The sequence below is a fragment of the Ambystoma mexicanum genome, chromosome 6p (genome assembly GCF_040938575.1).
Source record: "Ambystoma mexicanum isolate Mex_15411 chromosome 6p, UKY_AmexF1_1, whole genome shotgun sequence".
NCBI lineage: Eukaryota > Metazoa > Chordata > Amphibia > Caudata > Ambystomatidae > Ambystoma > Ambystoma mexicanum.
Genome location: NC_090935.1, coordinates 860,261,217 through 860,285,263, shown reverse-complemented (window position 1 = coordinate 860,285,263; position 24,047 = coordinate 860,261,217). Strand labels below are relative to the sequence as shown.

Genomic DNA, 24,047 nt, shown 5'->3' with positions numbered 1-24,047 from the left:
ATGCACCTGATTGCGGGTCTATGGAGCTATCCAATGTGGGTTAAGAATCAAATTAAGGTCTCCTGCTATTATCAGGTGAGCCAATGTAAAGTGTGGTAGCCCTTCACGAATAGCGGCTGTGAAAGCATTTCATCCGGTATTGGGGCAATAAATGGAGCTTCTAGTACATTGTATATCATTAAGCTCCCCCTTGATAAACTTCCCTGCCTTGCATGCCAATAATTTCTGATGTGCAAAATGGATGTCCCGCGTGGAGAAAAAACGACTCCTCTCTTTTTCTGTAATGGTGCTGCAAAAGAACTGGGTAGTTAAGCGCTTTGAGTGGAGATGTACGTTATCTGGGAGACTGGCTATACCGGGCACGGGGGAAGAACGCAAGAACTCGGTTTCGAGCATGCTAAGGGCAACAAACAAGACCTTCTATGTGGGTGTATGCACGATATCGAAAATGAGCATGTTCCCACAAACCATTATTATTAATAATAATAAAAGAAATGTTGAGATGTGAAAGTGTGAATGCATGAAGAAGTAAGAAACAGACAACCGATTCAATTTTCTAAATAAAATATTTTATTTTTCTTAAAGGTCAGGATGGAGTAAGGCCTAACTTGCCTTATGCAAGTTAGGTGGGATTTCCCTACCTAAAGAAACTAAGGATAGTCTGTGTCAGTAAGTTCAACTGAAAAGTCTGTCTGTTTCCAAAACCTATACTTGCCCTCACAACTAAAGATATACAATGTGCAGGGATGTCAGCAACCAAAAGAAACAGTGTTCCCAATAAAGTTCTGAGCTTCCTCCAGCTCCTGACTTACTTTCCAGCTTCCCCTTCCCCAAGTTCAAAATTGTTCCAAAATGCCTCGGGGGGGGGGGGGGGGTCCCCTTCCCCAAGAGGTAAACACAGTCCACAAATTCTTGGGGTTCCCTTCCCCAAGAAATCAGCTCTTCCAGCTTCAAAACCACAATTGGTTCAAATATCTCAAATACCAGTTCAACTTTGTAACCATTCAGCCTTTTGAATAGTTCACATAGATTGCTCTTCTTCTTATGCACTTTAGCAATCTGTTATTCAGTATAGCTTCTTTATCTTGGCTTTCCTTGGCTCTTTCCAAGCAGGGGTCACTATGTCTAGGCACATTTGTCAGACCACACGGTCCACGCATTACAGGTCACGCAACCGATAACCTTTGGCATGTCCAGCTGCTAGGCTTTAACTTTGGTCAGGACTTGCACCTGCAATCATTTAACAGGCCACAGGTGCATAAAAAGGGAGACTACCAGGCAAAAAGAAAGAAACCCGCCTAGATAGTATGACACGGCTGACCGACGTGGAGCAGGCTGGAGAGGGGCCAGCAGGAAGGACTGTGTGCCACAGAAGGGTGAAGGAGACGCTGGGGGCCAGAGCTGCCCAAGACAACTGCAGTTCCCTTTTGCTGTGTGTCCGCAGCCAGAGCTATGGCACTTCGTGATGCTTCTGTTTTCTTCAGGCTTCTTGCCACCATAGGTTCTCTCTCTCACTCTCACTCTCACTCTCACTCTCACTCTCACTCTCTCCCTGTTCCATTCGTTAACACTCCTTTCTGATTCTCCTTGGCAGTCTCTTGGCTTTACCATAATGTGCTTTCACACAACTGTGTATCTTTGGGCTCACACTTATTTCAGTTCCTTCCTTTAACTTCTCCACAACGTGTGCCTCCTATAACCAGATTCTCATTGGCAGTCTGTTGGCTTTGCCACAGCGTGTTTTCACACAACTCACTCTGTGGTGTTTGCCACCACCTTGCTTTCACGTTATTCAAAAGTGCTAATCGCTTGGTCTTCACTTGCTTTCCACTTATACCGTGTTTTCATATGCTTATTATAGCTTTCCTTTAGTTCAGTATTCTATAGTACTTGTTGCACTCTGTAAAAGTATTGTTTACACTTAGCAGCGTGTTTGTTATTCAAGAACCCTCCAGCTTGTCATCATTTTGAGTTTGTTCAGTATTTACAAATGCCTGCCCCGGTATGAGTGTTCCCTTTCTCACTCACTGGTATGTGGCCACTCCCCTGAGGGTTTTCTCCCTCCTTTTTGTTTTTCACTCGCTCTGTTTGTTCTTCTCGGGCACTCCAGCAAGCAGCGCTCGCCGTCCTTGAACCTTGCTGCAGTGTTCTGCGGCGTTTGGGAGATCTGTGTTCCATAGCTCTGGCTGTGGACACTCAGCAAAGGGAACTGCAGTTGTCTTGGCCAGCTCTGGCCCCCAGAATCTCCTTCACCCTTCTGTGGTACACAGTCCTTCCTGCCGCCCCTCTCCAGCCTGCTCCACGTCTGTCAGCCGTGTCCTACTCTCCAGGCGGGTTTCTTTCTTTTTGCCTGGTCGTATCCCTTTTTATGCACCTGTGGCCTGTTAAATGAATGCAGGTGCAAGTGCTGACCAAAGTTAAAACCTAGCAGCTGGACATGCCTGGCTATTGCAATGGTACTCCTCCACAGTTCTCTTCCTCATCTCAGTACCAAAGTGGTGTGGATGAATGGAAGTGTGCTTAACTCCTAGTTGCCTCCTCTTTGTCCCAGTGTAAAGTTAAGCGGTTGTGGGACATTCGGTGTGTAAGAGAGAGGGAAAGACTGACAATAACCTACAAAGGAAGGGAGAGGATAAGGTTCATCCTGATATTTATCTGCATTAACAAAAGGGGGTTGATTTGTGTTTAATGTGCCCAAATAAGGAGGTTTCCTCCTAGCTGATCCCTTCCATGTCCCAGTTTAATAATGACCTCTCCGAGGGTCATTAATTGTGAAAAGGGAATGGGGGATACCATCTCACCTGGGCTTCCTCTCCTCCCTCCCCAAGTCTCCTCCACCCAGGTGATCCTCCCTCGCATATCAGCCCCAGGGGTCAGGATCCAAAAGTGATGGCCTTTCCCTGGCCACCTGAGCAGAGGATGTTGCGGCGGAGGATGGGGGGGGGCGGCTAGGGGAGCGGGGTCGGGGGAAAGGGGTAAGACACCCTCGGGTTCCTCACATGGGGCAAATGGTCATTGTTAGAGGTGGAGGACCAACATACACACCATGATCTTGAACTATGCCCCATATGCTTATACTATGTTGTAACCTAAGTGATGCCCCGGGGACAAGACTCCCTCCTCCCAGTCCCACCAACAGAAGGACTTGTTCAGCCAGATTCTCCTCTCCCAAGGATGGCAATTGACCACTACGGAGGGTGCCGATCCTGGGTTCGAGGCACCCCAATGGCCCCTGGACTGGATGCCTCCAGTGATAACCCATGGCCTGTTACCTTCTTGTGTCTGCTAGATTCCCAGCGACATCTTGTTTGGGGGGGGTAATATCCAGGATCGTTGATACCTTTTTGGTCATGGTGCAGCAAACCTGACTGCCCTCCCAGGCAATGTTCCCTCAAATTATTTTTTTCTAAGTGCAGAACTAACGAGGTAAGCTACTTTGTGAACATGCATAGCTAGTGAGCTATCCTCTCTGAAGAAACTTTGGAAGGGAATTTCCCCCTACCTAACCTCTACAAGTGTTTACAAGTCATTGTAAAAGGTACATTTTACAACACTTATTCCAAATATATAGGCTAAATGTGTATGCGTGATTATAAACTGCTCATCAACCAGTTCAAGATTTGAAAAAGTACTCCTATGCAAAGAAAAATACTTGTACGCACACAAAAATATTGTATGCTTACTATAAACAATAGGTTTAGTTGTGGCTATTCGTTTGACGACAGTGCTCAGAGGCAATGCAGAATGTGTTTTATGCCATTTGAAAAAATACACTTGTGTATTATTACAAAAAAACAAATATTGCTTATCGTAACATATGTGGCTAGCAAAAAAGCAGACATGATACATATTTGCTAGGTGGAATAATGGCAAAAATTATTATGCCAGAAAGCCTGCCAAGAAGAGTTCTTGTGCCACTTTAGTTAACTAATTCAGGAGCCAGGAGAACACGCTTCTCATAGGTTGTCAGGATTGCATCATAATAACTGCACCACAGAGTATGGTAATCAGAATTCCTTTGGCACTGCTTATCACATTGCATTGCCTTGTGCAGTGACATTTATTCAAAACAAGCTGTATAGCTAAAAAGGTATACATACCACCCATGTTTACTCCCTAAGACAAAATGTGTCCAAAAAAATCAGTAGTGAACATAAGCTCAACAAGAAATGAAAAACCACGAACACATGGGAGCCTATTCACTGCTTCTATCCACAAAGTTCCACTGGTATAGTCAAAGCATTGACCAGCAGAGCATGGACATAGGACTGAACTCTAATAATATTACCCCCAATCGCAAGAGGAAATTTAGGGCAAAAGAATATTTTTAATAAGCATGTAGTTGGCAAAGCTAATTACTATTTTTACTCCCTGAAAAATCATGATTCTAAGTAGGGAGTGAAATCTTATCAGACCCCTGCTTGTAACCCCGACATAGGAAGTCAATAATTGGGCACATAATACAGCAATAGTGGTTTTGCCCACCCTTCCTCGCCACAACCTAGATGAAATTGAGCAAGAGCCTCACTGAGGGTTGCTATGGAGCCCATTTGAAGAAAATAGCATAGATTTGCCTTTGAGGTTCATAGCAGCAATACTCAGAATTACAACAGGTGGAAATAATGTGCACACAACAGCCAACCATTTCCACACTTGGAGAAAAATAATTGGCGGGAGCATTGCCCAGCGCCCATGAAATTGAACCCATGCAGCCTAAATCACTCTTCTTGATGTGGAAAGAGCAACAAACCAAAATAGCCATCTTCTAAGCAAATATAAAATCATAGGCAGGGTTCCTCAAGCACTGTAGATTGGAACCAAATTGTCAGAATGATTAACAAAGTGCAGGAGAGGGTGTATGAATTTGGCTACTTTGTGTTTTGTGGCGAGTCAGAAGAAGGATACGGACTCCCAGATGACATTTTTTAGGATGGGTTATTAAAGTAAGAATTATAAGGACTAGCTTTCACTATAACTATGGATGGTCCCTACCTATCTTACTAAGTTGCTTGTTAGTCTGTCATGGAAGTCCAATTAAAGAAGTCCACTGTCCAAAACTACCCTCCCTGACCCTACCACTAAATAAGCTAATTTGGGCCCAGGGAATTGCTTCCTTCTCTATAGGGTACTTCCAGTGTCAGTCTGTAGATTTGTATATGATCCTTAAATAGCCTCTTGCAACTTCTTTGATCAGTCTCCGTAACTCTTCAAATATCAAATGTATTTTCCTCCTTCTTTAGGAATCTCCTTTAGCGCTCTCTTGTGACTCTCGGTATATCCCTGGATACTTTTGTTGTTTGGGGCATCTGTTCCCCTTGGTTTATTGTAGATAAGTTAATTGTGGTCTTATTGACCTTGTCTTTGCTGTACTTTTACCCAGGGTACATTATCAATGGTTCTTCTCTCTTTATTCAGCATCTCAGTAATTTGCTGTTTTTTTTGTATTATCACATTTTAAATTCATCAGGTTCAAGTTGAACTTAACCTCTTTTCCCTTTTCTCATGGTATTGGGATCACTGGTTCCTATCTTTATTTAGGCTTACTGAGCCAGTAGCAGCTGCAGCAGACAAGGACCGTAGCGGAGAAGGGCACAGGAAGACAGCATACCCAGTGAGTCAAGTGAGGCTGAGTGACTCCGGGATGCTGTGGTGCAGGCCGCCTGACGAAAGAAAGTCACAGCGCTCGCAAGTGAGTGAGCGACAGAGGAGGCGATGTGATTGCCGGTATTGGAATTGTAAAACACTGATGCTTAACGACTAAGAGAATGAGAGTAAATCCTCCTAAAACAACTACCTGGGGAGACCAATGCTTTTCTTCTGTGGGCCCCCGTGTCTGGAATTCTTTCCCGCAACAATTATGACAAATGAATTACCTAGCCACCTTTAGGAAACAATTGAGAAACATATTTGTTCAGATAATCCCTGGGCTACTGTAGAGCTGGCTAATCTGTGTCTATTCCATCTAATATCCATCTGGCCCAGATGCAGTTCTCTGCGAGGTTCCCTCAGGGATATGTGCATTACAAATATAAATCAAAATCAGATGAAAGAAGCGGTTTGTGAATACTGAACTGTAACAAAGTTGAGAAGGCCAGAAAATGCAGTACACTTGAAACTGAATGAGAAGCCCATGAGCAGGGTGCAAATTCCCAGCAGGAGAGCAAACTGAGAATTTACAGTTATGTTGGTTTGAATATGAATGAGCTGCATTTTTGAATATCTAACCAAAGGAAAGCAACTAATGAGCGAATGCCACACGAGTGGAAAGTGGAGAAGTGTCTTCCCTGATACAAAGGAACTGAGAATTATGGAAACTAAAGAAAGCAAATATTGATGGCACTTTTAAAGCACTGTGAACTGGACAAGTTGAGAGAAAAGCAAGCATTGGTAAGAGCCATAGGGAAAAGAAGAGCGTTGCAAGTTGACAATTAGGGAACAATATGAGAGAGCCTGATAATCTGACAAGTGAATGGTGGCAAAACAGGTGTTGAACAAGAACTGTGAGAATCAAAGTCCAATACCACTGTTGATTGGCTTCTTTTCCACAGTTGCACTACCACTGCTTCAACTCAGGTGTGTGGTTTGCGTGACCTGTAATGGGTGGACTGTGTGGTCCGACAGCTGCGCCTAGAGTAAAATCACCCCACCAAAGAGAAGCCACTTGATTCATCTGCAAGTCTGTGGTTAAAAATCCTGAAAATCTTGCATATTGTGAACTGACAGAGTTGAACTTTGTGATATTGATGAAAGAGCCAAAAGGGCTGAAGTCCCAATGAATTGTGGTGCTGTGAAAACAGAGAGAGACTTGAAAGCTTGTGATCAAAAGTGAACTATTTTGAATCCTGGGGTCAAGGGGTGCCCCTTTCCAACCAAGAGCTGGAAGAAGCTCTGAACTTTTGTTGGAACACTTTTATGTGTGATGCTGACATCCCTACACAGTTTGAAGTCAGTCGCTTCTCCAAGAAACGTGTTGTGGGTAGATCTCCTTCGGCTGGGGCCTCCCTCTGGAACAGAACCGTTTGGTTCCGGAAGCACCTCAAGACCTTCCTCTTTGCTTCTGCCTTCGCTCTTCCTCTCCCCTGCTGATCTGCCTGTTTTGGCACTGGGCACCTGACTACCCTCTTATTTCGGGCCAAGATCCCTACCCACCCAGCCGCATACCCGCACTGCCCCCTGGCAAGCCTTATACTTGGGTCTGTATATGCAACCCCACAGTCCCCTTACTGCACTTTAGACACCTGTTGGCTGCGCCTTATTCTTGCACTTGCCACCTGCTGGCCACACTACCTGTTGTTTTGATCACGTGTTCAGCACTTTCCAATCTTCCCCTGCCCCTTGAACTTTCGCCCTTCCCTCTCCCCTGCACGTGCGCGTTCTAAACATCACTGGGCCTAGCAAGATCATTGTTTTTTCCTCCCTTGTACCCCTCCCTTGCCTCTTCGCGCCCTGAAACACTTGTGTATGGGTGCAATATAAATAAAATATCCTATAGCCGTGAGGGCAAATGCAGGTTTTGGACAAAGACGGACATTTACTTTGTACTTTCTGACATAGACTAACATTAGTTTTAGTTAGGTAGGGAACTCCCACCTCGGCATAGGGCAAGGTAAGCATTACCCCAATCTGTTGGTGATTTTAATAAAGGTTTGTAGCCCAAACTGTATTGTATTGTCTGTGCCTACTTCCTGATACCTTCACAGCATAATTATTCCCTCCTTTAGGCCACCCATGACTCCCGTCATCCGGTTATCTTCATTTTTCACGCAAATGTCTTCTGAGGTCAGGTTCCTCAAAACCTTCTTGCTTCTCATGCTTCTCATGCTGGGCCGCCGGTGCCTTTCCTTTGCCAGCTCTTGCTTTCTCGCTGTCTGTTCTCTTCCTGGTCTCTCGCCTCCTCTCAGTTCTCTGGTGCTCAAGTCCAGGACTGTACAACCTGTGGCATCACACGTGGTGGTATCGGCAAAGCTTTGCAAACCAGCGGTCCACCACGTATCCTCCTTTGTGGTCTTGCCACCGTCTATTCTCCGGCTTTGCCCCTGCTGGATTCTCAGCTCTGGGTTTGCCGTAGCTCTAGCATTCCACTCTCTACTGTTGAACGAGTTTAAAACTCACCGGCTTTTTCGTTCCTGCTTCCTGCAGCTGTTGCCCAGCTCAGCACCTTCCCGGGCTGACATCTGCATTCCTCTTTCTCCTCTCTCTCTGGCTCATCCAGGTTACGTTTATCAATGTACTCGTCCCAGTAGATTGGTTATTCTGATTTAAATTGGCATATCCTTTTCTAGTAAGAGGATAGCGTCCCTGCAGAGTTTCTTCGTCCCAGTCTTGATGTGAAAAGGTGTCTGATATTTAGGAGTATCCCAAGTAGGCTATAATGCGTACAGCTTTAGGGAGTTTCTCCTTGTCTCCTAAGGGGAGCCTGTCCCGGTGAGGTCCCACTTGTCTCTACACCTAGGGAGGGCATTGTGTAGTGGGCTCACCTCCTTAGCTTCACAGGAAGGTGCTCCCCCTTGAGGAGGAGGGACAAATTCCCTCGATTTGTCTGTTTTCATTAAACCTTAAACAGACCCATAGGAAAGGCTGTGCTCCAACTAGAAATAACATCAAATGGAATCTAGAGATTAACAAAAAGTCGTTGTGTTTCACACATTTGGAGCACATTTGTCAGACCATATGTGGTACAGTGAGGGTGTGAAAAGAACCACTAAACTAGATTCAAAGGGTCATTAAGCTACCGAAGTTGACACTGAATGCCATTTGGTAAGGATTGTGGAATCCGAAGATAAGCTTTCAAGAGATCATGCTAGCCATTAATAAGCCGATTAACTGATTAGTATTACAGTGGTGGGCATTGTGAGAAACCTAGGGGTGTTCGCCCTATGAAACGCCTGGGATCCAACACCCAGGTGGCCAGGGGCAGACCATTGCTGTTGGTTTCCAACCTGGGGGAGGATAAGCGAGGGAGTATCACCTGGGTGGAGGACCTCTGTGGACATTGGGGAGAGCACCATTAGGTGAGAGATGGTAGTCCCCCTCCCCACTTCCAATGCCCTCACCCGATATTCCCTCAGCTTTCATAGGAGTTTGTCATTATACTTCAACCTCATCCCGACCATGTCCTCCTCGATGCAGAACCGTTCCCACACATGCAAAGTCCCCCACTCACTGTTCACAATGCCACACTCCAAGTCCAAACCCTAATAAATATTATCGGAAAGGTTCATTTTATTTGGAACCCTTTCAAGCTAATTTTCTACCCCATTATACTAACCACTACAACTCCCACAATCCTCACTCTTCCTACCCTGTTGATATGACTGAGATGAGGAAGAACAAACCGGGAGCAATGAGGATTACCCATGGGAATCCCTGGACCATTGATTCCTATGGACGACCTCCATTTTGTTACACTAATGAGGCCAGGCAGAGTCAGGCAAGCCCAACCCTACCCCCACAGCTGCAGCCTGTTAGCATCACACAGGTGCTTAAAAGGGGCCTGAAAGGAGAGCGAAATCAGTTGCTCTTGGGAAACCAGGAGGGAGGCTGCATGGCTGAGACTGGCAGAGGATCCCTACCTACGACCCAAGCACTCGGGGAGCATGAGCAAGGCCGAAAGCACTAGGAAACTTCTACACCGAACCAGCAGTTCAAACGGAGGAGAAAAGCGGAAAGACAGGAGGACACAGAAGGGCGATTGCCCATGCCCTTTTCAACTCGGACCCACAAAGCCTCAGAAAAGGGAATTACAAGACTGGGAAACATAGCTGACGTGTGGAGCAACAGATGTCAACAGTGCACAGGGGCCTCCCACATTGATAACACAGGCTGGGAGGCACGCTGGCTACCATGGTACCGTCCTTGACTCCAGCAGCAAGCCAAGCGGACTCAAGACCGTCAGTGAGTCTGGGGAAACTGAAATGTGTTTGAGCCTAAGGTTGCAAGTGGCAACATTAGATGAGCACAAGAACTTGAGAACAAAGAACTTATGTGTTTGAACGTTTGAGAAAGCCCACAGAAGGGCTAGCTGGAGAGTGGTCAGGCGCCGTAGGAGTGCACAGTCGAAGGACTCTTGCTGGCCCTTGTGTAGTAAAACTGCGAGTACCAGAGGGCCCTAGGAAAAGGCGGCGTGTGGTCCTAAAAAGGTCATGTCAAATCCCTTGTACACTCGAAAGTCTCTGGCCCATTGCCAAGGGAAAAATGAAGACAAACTCCTGTATCGTGATATAGGTATTAGTAAATGTGTTTGTTTTTATTTGGCCAAATGGTACATTTGACCAAAATAAAAAAAGTACAAATTGGCTAATGCATACCAAACATGTGGAGCGGGGGTTGTGGGGGTGACCCCGCTTCTCGGATCTGACCCGCATTTGAGGGACGGATCTGATACTGCATGGCTGCAGTCAACCAGGCGGTGAGCGAACAGGTAAGTAGGGAAGGGGTGTTGGGGGTGGGGGGATTGGTGTGAGTGTGTTTGAACCTCTGAGAACTGATCACATGCAGGCTGGTTTTTTTTCAAACAGTTTGCTGCAATTCGTTCTCAGACGATCAAACACACCTAAAATGTGATAAAGCAAAGTAAATTGTTGGGTGAAGAGTAATACACCTGTGAACAAGGTGCAACAAGAGTGAACCTGGTCGAGGGTTGTCTGCAAGTTGTTTAAAAAGACATTAAGACTTTTGAATATTGCAAGCTGCATTTGAAAGGCCATAGTGAACCCGACGGAGGGAGGTCCAAGTTGCAAGGAGGATCTGAGCCTGGCAGAGGGAGATCAAGGGGCGAAGAGCAATCGTCCAAGGTGCAAGAGTACAGAAGGAACTTTTTTTGTTGTTTTGACCCATCAGGCCTTCTAAGGCAAGAGACTTTGTGGAAAAGAGACTTGACCCCTGAAGGTTCTGGTATCCTTAAACTGGCATTGTGAACTTCGTGCGGAGAGGCCCAGGCATGTGCTGTGCTCAGAAGTCTCGTCGCCTTGTCCTGTGATAAAGAAGTGGGGAAGGGAGACCCAGCCACACCATCCTGGCTTATCATTTTGTGAACACTTCTTTCTTTTCTGGTGAACATTATCCTACACTCTTTTAGTAACTTAGCGGTAAGGATTGGCAATTTATATTTTTATTTTTTATATATAGTATAGGCCCATTTTATTTTTATAAGATGTAATTTGATGGTCGTAGCTTGCTCCCATCTTAGATATAGGTTAGATGAAGTGTTTATGACACCCATTATAAAGTTCAATAAACACCCTTGAACTGTGATCACTTGCGTTTGTCTTTACTGTTGCCACCATGAGTTCCTTACAGCATATAAATGATTGTGAACTTAGCGGTACATTAATGTTTCGGTACAGTAATGTTTATTTCTTTTTTTGTGTTTCAGGTTACTGATGAGGTATTGGAGAAGATTGCATCAAAGAATTGCAGCATATCCGAAATCAATATTTCTGATTGCCGCAGTTTGTCGGATACAGGATTACGGCTGCTGGCATCAAATTGTCCTGGGCTTTTAAAGTACACTGCCTACAGGTGTAAACAGCTTTCTGACTCCTCTGTGATTTTTATTGCTTCGAACTGCCCTTTGCTTCATAAAGTGCACTTGGGAAACCAGGACCAACTCACTGATGAAGGACTCAAACAGGTAACCACAGAATACAATCTGATCCTTATGATTCGAAGAGACATGTGGTATCACTACGGTTCAGTGAATGACAAATTGTAGAATGTTGGATAAAAACCAGTGTGCGAACATGGTATTCATTTACAATATAACTGGCTTTTTTCTGGCTTGTTCAACTGAGTGGGCGAAGCTTGATTCTTACACTCACTGTTTAATGTTATTTCCCAAATGCTTGAAAGGGTTTCTCCCTGGCTCCTTTGTATTAATATGGGTTTATGATCAAAGAAATATTGACTGTAATTGAGCTGTGCGCCCAAAGGAGCCCATTTGAAAAACGATGAATGTTATTTTTGCTGCAGTCCTTGAATCCCTAATCCAAACCAAACGCAGCTGAGACTCTGGTGTCTAGTAAAGGTCATGCCATTGTATTAAATAGTTTATGATGCCTTACTACATGGTAAATTTACATACAATAACTAGTAACTTCATAGCATACACCATTTCAAATGACCAGACCTAGTCTCCATCTCGATTGTATATTCAGAGATATCCCCAAATTAATGTTATGTAACTAGAACACCGAGTTTGTGCAAGTAAGAAGAAGGCATACCCCCCAAAAAATACTGCATGTAAAATCGAAGAAACAAAGTCTTCCCTGTGTGTGCTATAGTTAAGCAAAGCCTACGTATTCAAATGAATTGTGCGAAGGAAGATGTCCAATTCAGCGTTCATTCCATTAAACAAAAGGAAACCTTTATATAATGGGGGTAAGTGTTATGAAGAATACTAATATGCGTTATGCAGTAATATCCTGTGAAAAACGTCATTTACACCATAGTATGATGGCAAAAAACTCATTGAATACTTGCAAAAAAGATCACAGCCCTAGGTAGGCAAGTCCAATGTATACCACTTGAAATTCACTCAGTGTAATACACAGAAATGCTACAGATCTGGAAAATAAAACATACAGTGCGGCCGATGTCAAACACCCAATGCTGGCACATAAAAAACACAAAGTGCTAACCGAAACCAGGAGAGAAACCAGACAGTATTCTCTCGTCTCACCTATCGCCTGATGGTGAAAATAATCCTCTTTGTGAGTAAAACACAACCAAACGGGGAAAACGTAAGAACGCCTTCCGATGCCGGTAGAAGCAGCCTAGAACTCAAAGATAATAAAGTGAAAGATGGACTGGACGTTTGGTAAGTCAAGAACACTGAATACTGTGTTGAAAAACAGGCAGCCATTTGTAACAAGAAGAGAAGAATGCCAAATTGAATAGAATCGGTATATCCAACTACAGCCAGAGCCAAGAATCGGAGTTCTCACCCCACAATGGGTCTGTCAACAATGTATACGCACACATGATACTGCAGTGTAAATTAAGCCTAATCTGTAGGCAGGGCAAGAATATTTCAAAAACACCCATCTATAGAATGATCGGGCCAAAACAGTTATCCCAAATATTGTAAAGCCTCTAACATTTAGTGTCACGAGTACTTCACCTGATTAAATAGTTGTTGTCCCCAGAAGTAAGGATGGTACTCAATAAAGATATGTATCGAAAGTGTGTAAGGATGGGAAGAAAGAAGAGTGCAAATATGAAATAGGAATAGAACATGAACACCCCAGAGATGAGGGAAGAGGGCTGAATTACGAGATATGAAAAAAAGGTTGTTCAGCGTGTTAATTCCATCTACATAAATATGTAAAATATTATATAAGGAAATGTGTAACATCCTATCTTGCATACATGTATTATTATTGAACATCAATAATTAGCAGTGCCTTAGTTGATATTGTGCAGATGGCCTCCGTACTAAAGACATTTTTGCTCCTGAAGAAGGGGTTGACACCCTGAAACACGTTGAGCGCCTTTCAATTACAATATGAAGAAGCCATTTAGAAGCATCTCAAGTCTGTGTTGTGCATTTTTGCCTGAAACACTTTCTCTACAATCAATATTTACAATAATACTTGAATTGTTGGCTGTTATTACAGCATATATAGGTGTGTAGGGGACGGGAGTCCTAATTCTTAGGACACTGTTGTGTTTGTCATTACCTCTTGTCAGGGTTGTTTTGTCTAGATGTGTGCTGTAAGTGATTTCAATCCGGCACTTCACTTAAGTCAACACCTAGCGTGTAATGCACAACTGAAATCCTTATTTATTTGTGTCTAAACGTTCTTTTATTCTGAACGATGTACCACTCATATCCCACCCCTCTCTTGGAACCCCCCCCCCCCCCGGTCACACTGAACCAGGTATCAGGCTGGTTTAAATCGCACTGTTTTATGGGTACACAATGATCACCAATGGGGTGATGTAACACTAAGCAATCTCTTTAATCACAATGAGCAATAATGAGCAAAAACAAAGCAGCACAGAAATAATACTTTTGTGTGTGTTCAAATCAAATAGCAGTGTGGTTACTATTCCCCCCTGTACGCCCTCAACCCCCCAATAGGCAATGTAAAGAGATAGGAGGAGAGAGCAGGTATTCAGGAATGGCAGAATTCAAACAATATAACAATCCCAGTCCCCACCCCCCCACAGCAAAGCAAGAGAAAAACAGAATTGATTGGCAAGCTGTCAAAATGGTTTCAAAGTTATCTTGAGAATGGATTGGGTAAAACACGAAATATGGACTAAATTGCTGAAATTGTTTAAATTCTTATGGGAGCCGCTTTAGAGGGTTACACACAACCACGAGCAATGATTTGATATTAAGGAACAATGTGAAATCTTAAAATTAAGGTTGGAAGCAATCAAAAGCTGTTTGCCGCGAATTTTGTTTTAGGGGAATTTCTGACACGTGTAAAACTGTAATCGCGATTACGGGAGAATTGTATGGATTTTTTTTCCAGCATAAAAACTGAAGAAGTTCTGGACGTTTTAGTGGAGGTCATTTTATTCAGATAGGCGCAAGAATGGAAAACAGGAATGCACTTTTAAAAGACAAATAGGATTTCTTATACTAGATTATGACTATAGAAAAAGAGAATGCCATAATCTCCACAGTCCTAGCCAGGGACCCTTCACGTGATGGATACTCACTTTCTTTCTGGGATTCAATTTATTTATTCACAACACTAATGATTTTAGAAAATAAATAAGAGAAACTTAGCGCAAGAACAGTTCTGACAATTCAAAATACTCCTAACACTACCGGTTCTTAATACAAGATAGGATGGGTTTAAGATAGGGATTAACTATGCACAGTACATATGCTAGTGACACAGTCCTATTCTATAGATGCTCACTAGATATGTTTCAAACGGAACCGTCAGGATTCTGGTCCGTCAAGATTTCTGGTCAGGGAAGGGAACCTGGTTCTGGGATAGACAGCTTGGCACACTGGATTGGACTGGGTCTGGTCACAGCTCGTCACAGGACTGATGATGATTCTTTTCAGAAGGCAGCAGTACAGAACAGCCCGGCTGTTTGTTTAATGTTCCTCTTTGGTGGTGGGATTCTAGTTCTGGAATCTAAGGCCTAGCTGAAAATGGTTCAGTTAATGGAATGGGCCTTTCTGCTTTCCAAGTTTCTGGAGTCTGGAGCAAGGAAGATGGATGGTTCTCTAGCAGGGTGCTCCGCCAGCAATCGGTTAGTGGGTGAGTCTGTGTGTATTTTTCCAGTCCTGAGCTGTCTCTGTTTATGTTTATGATAAAGGGGTGTGTGTGCTGGCTTATCCTAAGTGCGCCCCCTTTCCAGGGATTGGTCAGGGTCTCCTCTCTCCCTTGATAGGAGGAGAAGAACAGGGTGTCACCATGATGTGGGTTTACGAGGCCTAGAGTCCACCCCTATCCTCTTGAACACAAAATCTACTTTTAATACAATACATATTTACAAATGTGCAACCTCTATAACAATCATATATATAGATTACATATTTTGTGTAGCAGCTACTCCTCAAAACCCTGTGGCTGTGAGATCTTGTCTGCTTTGTACTGACTGAATTTCGCCCTTTTTATCGGGAACACAATGTCCAGTTTATCAGAAAATGTGTACAAATGTGCGCATTGAACATGGGCATAAGTGTATGAAGTGTCATGATTTTATCAAAAATATATTTTGTGTAATATCACTTTTTCCGCTGTTTCTTCCTAGAACATGTAAGTTCTGACGCCTTTTTAAAATGTGCAACCAGTATTAACATTAAAAATGCTGTTTTTGTGATTTTAACAATTTTACACAGTAAATTATCAGTCTTGTTAAAATGTGGCTTTTGTTATTAAGCAACAAATGGTTGTTTGTCTCCACCTCCTTCTGTCTCTCTGCAGTCCAGAAGCAGTCTCCTCCCAGTTCCTCCTGGGCCCAGGCCATTTACGACCCTTCACACTTGGCACTCCTTTGAGCTGGAGGAAGTTCATTGTCTCCTTCCCCCTGCATAATCATCACTTAGGTGTGATTTCCTGGGGAGGGAAGCAGAAGGGAGAGGCCTAGCCTCTCTGGGGGAAGCTGTTCTACTGCTTTGGGTGGCTTTGGTCATGCTTAAATTAAATGTTATTTCTCTTGGTTTGAAAACAACTTGTGATTTTAAACTAGCTGCTGGAACACTTATTTCCGATTCTAAACCATGGTATTAACAATTATAACATAGGTTACTCTCAATACCAGGCCATTTACATTGCAAACATTTGCTTTCAGTTTTTACATTTTTAAGGTTAATCAGGCAGGCTTCTGAGAGCTGAGGGTACTGCGCCAAGATTTTGACAGATTCCACAGATTCCACAGGCAGGCAACTTTTGCTGTGGATGTTTTTATGACAAATTCAGCTTTCCAGGACATTGTAATATCACAAAGATTTCTTGAACTAAATGAATTGTAGCACCCAGCAAGAATATTGGATGTTTGAGGGTGTTTGGTACCGGCATTCTGCAGATTCAGCAACCAAGCAAAAATTGATTTAAAATAGCAAGATTTTGGATTTCTTTCAGCAAAGCACTGCTTTTCCCTCTGTGCTCCATTTTTACTTGTTGTGAAGCCCAGTGACATGTTTCAGGAGTGAGATATCTGTTCCACCACTGACAACATGCATGGCAGATTGGGCCGCCATCTGTTTGTATTGCAAAGCGCGATTTTCAGTGTGCACAAGGGTTTTGCAGCCATTTTAGGATTTCTGGCACCATCAGAACACAGGGCTGCCGCATGGCAGAGCAAAAGTGGGTCAAGACATCCTACAGTGCTAATATTCCAAGAGTAGGTGTGCGTTTAATACATTGATATCTGTATTATTTCTAGTGAAGGACCCTACAGCTTTGCCTCTTAGCCAAATTTGTGTCTTTCGTGAGCCACGTAACCTAACCCTCTTCTTTCCACCATCTTGGTGGTCACAGGAGAGCTGTCTCAGTGTAGCAGTAACTAGTGCAGTCGTACTTGGAAATCACTCAGAATTACCACATTCCGAAATTGAGTCTTTTTGACCAACTGTGAGAAACCTGAGTGTATCCGCACTTCTACTCCTCCTGGATCATCTTTTAAGGTAGGCAGGGAAGGGCCATCGCTTTTGGATCCTGACCTTGGGGGTGGAGAAGCGAGGGAGGATCACCTGGGTGGAGGGTCCTTGGGGATTGGGAGTGGGTACCCACAGGCGGGAAAATGGTATTCCCCCCACTTTCCCTTCTGAAAACCAACCTAATCCTCCCCCGACTTGTATGGGCTACTGTAAGAACTATCCCCTAATTTGACCTACTACAGTGCTGGGACGATGAAGGGTCGACTCAGAGTAGTGAACACCAACAGTTATTTTCACCAGTCTGGGGCTGAGACGAAGATGACTGTGCAAGGGGTATCATTGGAGAAGTCGGGCAACTGGACTTACTAGTCCACACCTGTGCACTTTTAATACTCCTAGAGAGCACAAGAGGGGGCCTGCACACCAGTAAGGGAGTTCTGTGCGAGAGCCGAGGGAAGGCTGGGACCGAGAACAGGCTGGAAAGAAGAGCAAGAGACCCTGTCATGTGGTGCAGCGGCAAGTTTGAGCAATTTGAAGCAGAGGCAGCGTGGTAGCAGCGAGAGCTGTGGCAGACCTAGGGAACTGTCAGGAGCAGAACACGCCAGGAATGAGGCTTCTTGGATGCTTGAATCCTACCCCCGTGAGTGGCCAAGAAGCTTCTACTTCATGTGGCAGAGGTCACGCAGAGGAAAGCAGTGAAGTGTGAATCTGTGTCGAAAGTTGCTTGTTGGTTCTGACACGAAGTTCGGAGGGTCTAAGGGGCCATCTGAAGCCTTGGTGGGAATCCAGCAGCAGCAGTATGCCTCAATGTTTGCCAACCAACCCAGACCCTTCAAAGAGCCTGGTGAGTTTCTCTGAACCCCGAAATCCCAGACCGTTTTTCACGTAAGCGCTAAAATGTAATGCTGCAGTATGGTTAAAGCAATTCCCATGGTCTTAACCAACACGCGAGCTGAAACTAAGTAGCAGACCATTGCGCAAGCAGTTATTTTTACACGGTAACTGAAAGAAGTTGTGTGTGAGATTTTCCAGAACTAGGAAACTGAGTCTTTGTATCCGTTGTCAATTAAAGTGTTATTTGGCAATGGAAAGTAGAGAAAACGCTCTTTACAAAGCCCGAAAGACTGATCACAATATATTGAATACCAAATTGAATGAAACCTTTTGAGGGGAAGGCTGCAAAGTGATGAAAGTTAAAGGGCAAAATGCCCATTTAAAGCAACCTACCAAATAAAAGTGCAAGTGTGAAAGAGCATGACAGAAAGGTGGGAAATGAATGAAACTACCACGAAGTGAACTTTATGAATGATTACAGTGCGGCAAAGCTCAAGACGGGCAGAGGATGTGTTACACTTTGTGGCAAAGCCAGGAGGCAAACTAGGAACAGCCAAGAAAGTGTGAACCTGCACATAAAGTCAAGAGGCTGACAAGGAGAAGCTAAGTGAATGTGAAGCTATACATGTGGGCAAATACAGAAGAGCCTGTGTGGGCTGAAGAAACTAGGGTTCCTGGTTGCGTGACCTATGATGGGTGGACCGTGTGGTCTGACAACTGCACCTAGACCAGGGAACTCTTGATTGTGAAAGCCAAGGACATTGTGAACAAAAAGTACGAAGGACCAGTTTAAGTGAACTGTTATTGCAATTCAGAAGGAGGGTCAAGTTGACCTGCAATGATGTTGAACCTTGAAAGACTGAAACCAAGTGTAAGTTGCTACGTTGGAGTCTTGGGGAAGGGATCCCTGAAACTTGTTGAACTGTAAATACTGTCTTGAGGACAGAGCCCTCAAGACCCTTTTCTTGGGAACGGTGTTGCCTGGACCTTGGGGAAGGGACCCCCACAGATTTTTGGAACCGTTGGACCTTGGAAAGGTAATCTCAAGACTTTTGTGGAACTTTCTTGAACTTGGGTAAAGGGAGCTGAAAAAGGAATCTAGGAGCAGGAAGAAGCTCAGAACCTTGTGCTAATCACTATTTCATGTATTGTTATTGACATCCTTCCACATGGTTTAGCTTTAGTTGTGAGGGCAAGGATAGGTTTTGGACACCGATTGCCCTTAGTTTCGTTCAGGTAGGGGAAATCCCACTTTAGCATAGGGCAAGTTAGGCCCTCCTGACATTTGATTTAATGAACCATTTTATTGTGAACTTTGAATCTGTTGTCTGTGTCTTGCTTCATGAGAGCTTCACACAACTTAAAGATAAAAACACTATCTGCTACAAAAAGATTTCCCATGCCTTACTAATAAGGGCTTTTCCAAGTTCGTGGAACAAATGATTTCTTTTTCTTGCCTCCATAATTTTAAGACCTCACATATGTTGGACATTTCAGATTGTATTGTAAAGTAAAATTAAAAATGTCATAGCTGTTTTTTTTCTATAAACTCGCTAGTAGGCCAGGAAGGAGAGCAGTAGTACTCAAAATCTTTCCTCAAGCCTGACCGATAAAACGACCCTTTAACTCATTTTGCCTATACAGTTTAATTCCCGCCTAATGCAATGGGTATATGGAAGCTATTTAAACTCCCTGACCCCTTAAGCATTGCAGGGGGCTCCTGGTTTGTTTTTGCTTGCATATGCTGCCTGTGGTGCCTGGCAGAGTGGTGTGCTGTGCCTGGAATGTGTGTACAATTGTCAGTTGGGCTGTAACTGTGGTTACTGCCTAGGTTACAACCCAAAGCTTAAATCCTGATGTAAGGCTTGACACTTCTGCTGGAAATGTTTCTTTAAGGTGATATTTTTCATCCAGTAGAAGATTATGTATTTGTCTAGTACTTCTTAGCTGCTCATACTCTTCCCAATCCAGCCTGGTCCTAAATGGTTAATGGCTTGTGGTAGTTTGAAGTGTTTTCTGTGACCGCAGAACACATCCAGAAGTGTATTTGTAACTGACTTGCAGTAGTAACTAGTGTTAAGATGGATTTCTAAACTCTGACCTGGAGGGCAGAGGTTCAGAAGGCCAGACTAGTTTCTTGGAACAGGGTAACCTCTGGACAAGCCAGACCAATCAAGGTAACTATGGCAGACGGTCAAGACTAAGTCTCAGGAGGGGTGAGGGTAACTGAAAGACCTCTGAGTATACACATCAAGGACACTTACAATTTACTCCCAGACAGGTGTTCTATCAAAAATATAGACACATTTATTACAAGGCCTTTGTAACACAGGCCATAGCAAAAGAATTGCAGCAATACTAAGTAAACCAACTCAACACTTTCAAAACAATGTTTATATAAGACCACTGGGGTCCAAAGGGTTAAATGCACGAATTATGTCCACGACCTCGATGGGGAGAAAACAGGCAGTGCAGATAATCTTTGGCCCCTTCGACATCGACAACACACCTAACTAAGAGGCAGTCCAAACCCTAAGAAGAGAGTAGCCTTGTGCTCAATAGCACATGCAACGCAAGAGCACGTGGTTGTTCCAATGGGTAAAACGGGGTCTATTCAGGGGTGTCTAGCAGCTCAGGCAGGTGAATGAGGCGATGAAGAATAAGTTCCCACTATTCAGGGAGGACCTCCACTTGAAGGCAGAGGCAGCTCCAGAGTGCGGGATGGGGTTGCTAGTTCGGACTAGCAGTGGAAAGGAGAGAGACCCCGATGGGCCCCTTGTGCGTAAAAAGGGACCCAGGCCATAGGGGCCACCGGTTAGTGCAGGAAGTACTCACCGGTCCCAGGCACACTTGGACCCAAACTTCGCCAGTTCAGTCCACTTCGCTTACAGGTTTGAACACGACAAAAAGGACGTCTCTGCAGCTTTCAGTTGCGAAGATACAGTGATGATTCCCAAACGGGACAGTGGCGATTTCTCCGCTGCCAGTGGATGAATCGACCCAGTTTCACTGCAGCAGGCTTCAGGGCCAGGAGGGTCACAAATGCAGCGCACCTGCAAAGGTAGTTACCGCGGCAGGGCAACACAGTAACCGCGTATGCTCCAGTCCTGGCACACTCGTCTCACTTCAGACCTGGGAATGCCAAGTGTACAGTGTGATGGTGCCATACACAGAGCTAGCAGTATACCAAGTTTCGAGAGCCTCCTCGAAGCGGTGGCGGTGAGAGAGCAAAACTGGGTAAGCTGGCCAGCCCATTGGTTGGCCCAGGGACTCTTCTGAGAAAGCTTACTTGCAGGTTTTGATGAAGGTGCCGGGAATAGTTGGTCCCACTATTTTAATGGGTCGAAGCGTCTTCGCAGACCTTGTAGGACGACCAGATGTAGAGGGGTCCCACGGGAAGACAGAGAGCTCGGGGTGCCAAACCTTCCAGCGGTTCCCCGACTCGGCTTCTTCGTTTCAGGATACTTGGATCCTATCCTTCGTTCAGTGAGAACTCCAGAGATCGACATGGTATGGGTGCTTTTTGGCCTCCTCTTGTCAAAAGTTCCCTTTGCGCCAAAAGGAAGAGGACCCAATGGGAGATCTGCTCACAAACACACACTCCATATGTGGACCAATCACGGACCACGGTGGTCCCAGTCATTCATGGCACTCCAGACTTTCTGGCAGCCAGGATGTGTATTGAACTCAGACATTCCAGCCCACATCCTGGAGGCAAACACCCAAGGCATGCAGAAGCCCTCAAAAGCATTGCGTTTTGTGGAAAAATGCATGACCAAATAAGGACGGACCCGGGTCGACTCAACCTGGGGAAGGTGAAGGGGCAAGATGGCCAAAGGACCGGACAAAGAACCTTGTGGCATGGCCATTCTGGAGCCAGGCGACCTCTTTGTGCAAAACGCAGTTAACATGGCAGGAAAGGGTTAAAAATAATGCGAAAAGATAGCTGCCACCAGCCCTGTCCATGACACATTTGCACATCTCACAAAGTCCATCGGTAGTATCTAGGGCCTTTGGAAAATGACTACAGACCCAAGTACACTGTACTGGAAGGTACATTGTGCACTTGTTGCATGTTGCAGAAAAGTTGCAACATGAGGAAAGGACTAAGGAAAACAGTCTCCCAGTACTGACTGTCTTAAGTGCATGTGAAAGCCCAGAGGAGCGCAGCTGACGGCTGTGCTTCTCTGGCAAAGTCAGTCTATGGTGTCTAAACAGCAGCAAAACGTTTGGGGGTGTTCACATGGAGGGAAAATTGCATACAATTATGAAATCTTTCCTAACAACTAGTTGGTTCAGGAATTGTTTGTGGCTGTTTATAATCTGATCCATTCCAGAGGGCCATTGCTGGACAGTGTTGTACACCCACATACCTCGAATCACAGTAAGTTTGATTCCCATCTCCTACCCCATGCAGATTATTGTACATAATGCATGACCGTCCTCTACTGTATGTGTTTACTCCGGGCTGTGTGTAATGTATGATTGGTCTAATATTTACCTGTGGTGTTCATTCCCATTGCCTCCCTACTTCTCCCGTGTATGTACTCTTGTGAGGAATCCGGTCTAATGATTCCATTTTCATTCAGATTTACTCAAGTACAGAGCTTTTTGAGGAAGCTCTCATTACCACCTCAAATCTGGTGGCACATGAAGGCTATGCCAATTCACAAAGAAAATGCCATGTTTTAGATCAATGGCAGGACATGGCATTTTAAACATCTTTCCAACTGTAATACAGCTAATGTTGTGTATTGCGTTCAGTGCCCACGCGGGCTAAGATATGTGGGCCAATTCACAAAAGAATTGTTAAATGCCGGTCCAGGTTCAGGTGTAGGGCAGCCACAGCCCCCATGGTCACCCACCGTGTGCATCACCAACACTCGCATAATGAAATATGGTGGTCAGTGCTAGAGGTAGTAGTTAATGCACCCAATATAAATGCATCCCTTGACCGCAAAAAGGGTTGGTGGATCCACAAATTAAACACACACAGAGAAGGCCTGAGTGAATTCTACAATGCTGTGTGAACATGGCATGCACAACAGGTGCCCTTGCGAGCCACATATTGGTTCAGCCCCTAAACCTAATATCGAAATGAGCCAAGACCCCAGCGCCGTCAATTCTTACATCCAAATAGGACACTATCTACCACATCCAGACAGTGCTTATCGGTAACTAAGTTGTAAGGGTAACTCATCACATGTTTTCTATGCAGCCACCTATTCATTAAGGACGGCCCTTGCAGAATGCAGAGGTATTTTTCTAATAGCCCCAGCTGCCCCCATTTTAATGCATGGTTCCTGCTGATCCAGTCTATCATCAGCATGGACTAGTTCTGATCCCGAAATCTTGACAGTCGAGCTTCCAGTGTCTACTGGGCAACAGACCCCCTTGTGCTCATCACTTCTGCTTTGGCAGGATTCATTTTCCGATCAAGGTGCCCCACCAGATCCCCCCTACTGCCTCGATGCTTACATCTGGACCGTACATGTTTCATAGATTATTTACACCCAATTTTGGGGGGGGTACCAGCCATCCTCGCCCAGCCCCCCCCAACTTCCCCACTTTCAGTACTATCGTCCTGCTGACCCAATCCAGTCTCGGCACGGAGCCGTGAGGATCCCCTTAATATTGTCAGTTCAGCTTCCTATGTCAGAGTGACCACAGACCCCGCTGTGCACAAAACTTCAAGTCCTGGCAAAATTCACTCACCGATCAAGGTGCCTCACCAGATCCCCTTGCCGCCTCCATGTTTACAACTGGAGCTCACATGCCGTGCTGATTCCCTTTCACCTGACGGCAGCTAGCGCCACTTAAAAGCACACGGAATGGACAGATTTTCTTTTTTTTATTCGTCCTCCGTTTCATTTCATTTTTTAAAAATCCTTCTTTTCCCATATCGCACAGGAGGCATCCTCCTATGTATACAGCAACACCTTTTGCATCCACACTGAGCCTTTGGCTTAGTGTGACTTGGTTACCTAGCAGCCTAGGCTGGCTCCACCCAAATATATATATATATATATATATATATGTATATATATATTTTTTTTCCATCTGGCTCCATCACGTCTTGCGCACGGCCAGCCAATCTGAGACAGGGAACCACAAGGCCTCCGCTCGGTTCCCATGGCTA

At 44.7% G+C, this 24,047-nt stretch overlaps 1 protein-coding gene across 1 annotated transcript in view; it reads left to right on the top strand.

The window, feature by feature from the left end:
• The window catches only part of FBXL17 (F-box and leucine rich repeat protein 17), a 2,179,700-nt gene that overhangs the window by 110,430 nt on the left and 2,045,223 nt on the right, over nt 1-24,047 (top strand). Inside the window, exon 3 of the mRNA XM_069625476.1 lies at nt 11,375-11,632. Coding sequence (XP_069481577.1) covers nt 11,375-11,632 — 258 coding nt within the window. The remainder of the gene's footprint in view (nt 1-11,374; nt 11,633-24,047) is intronic.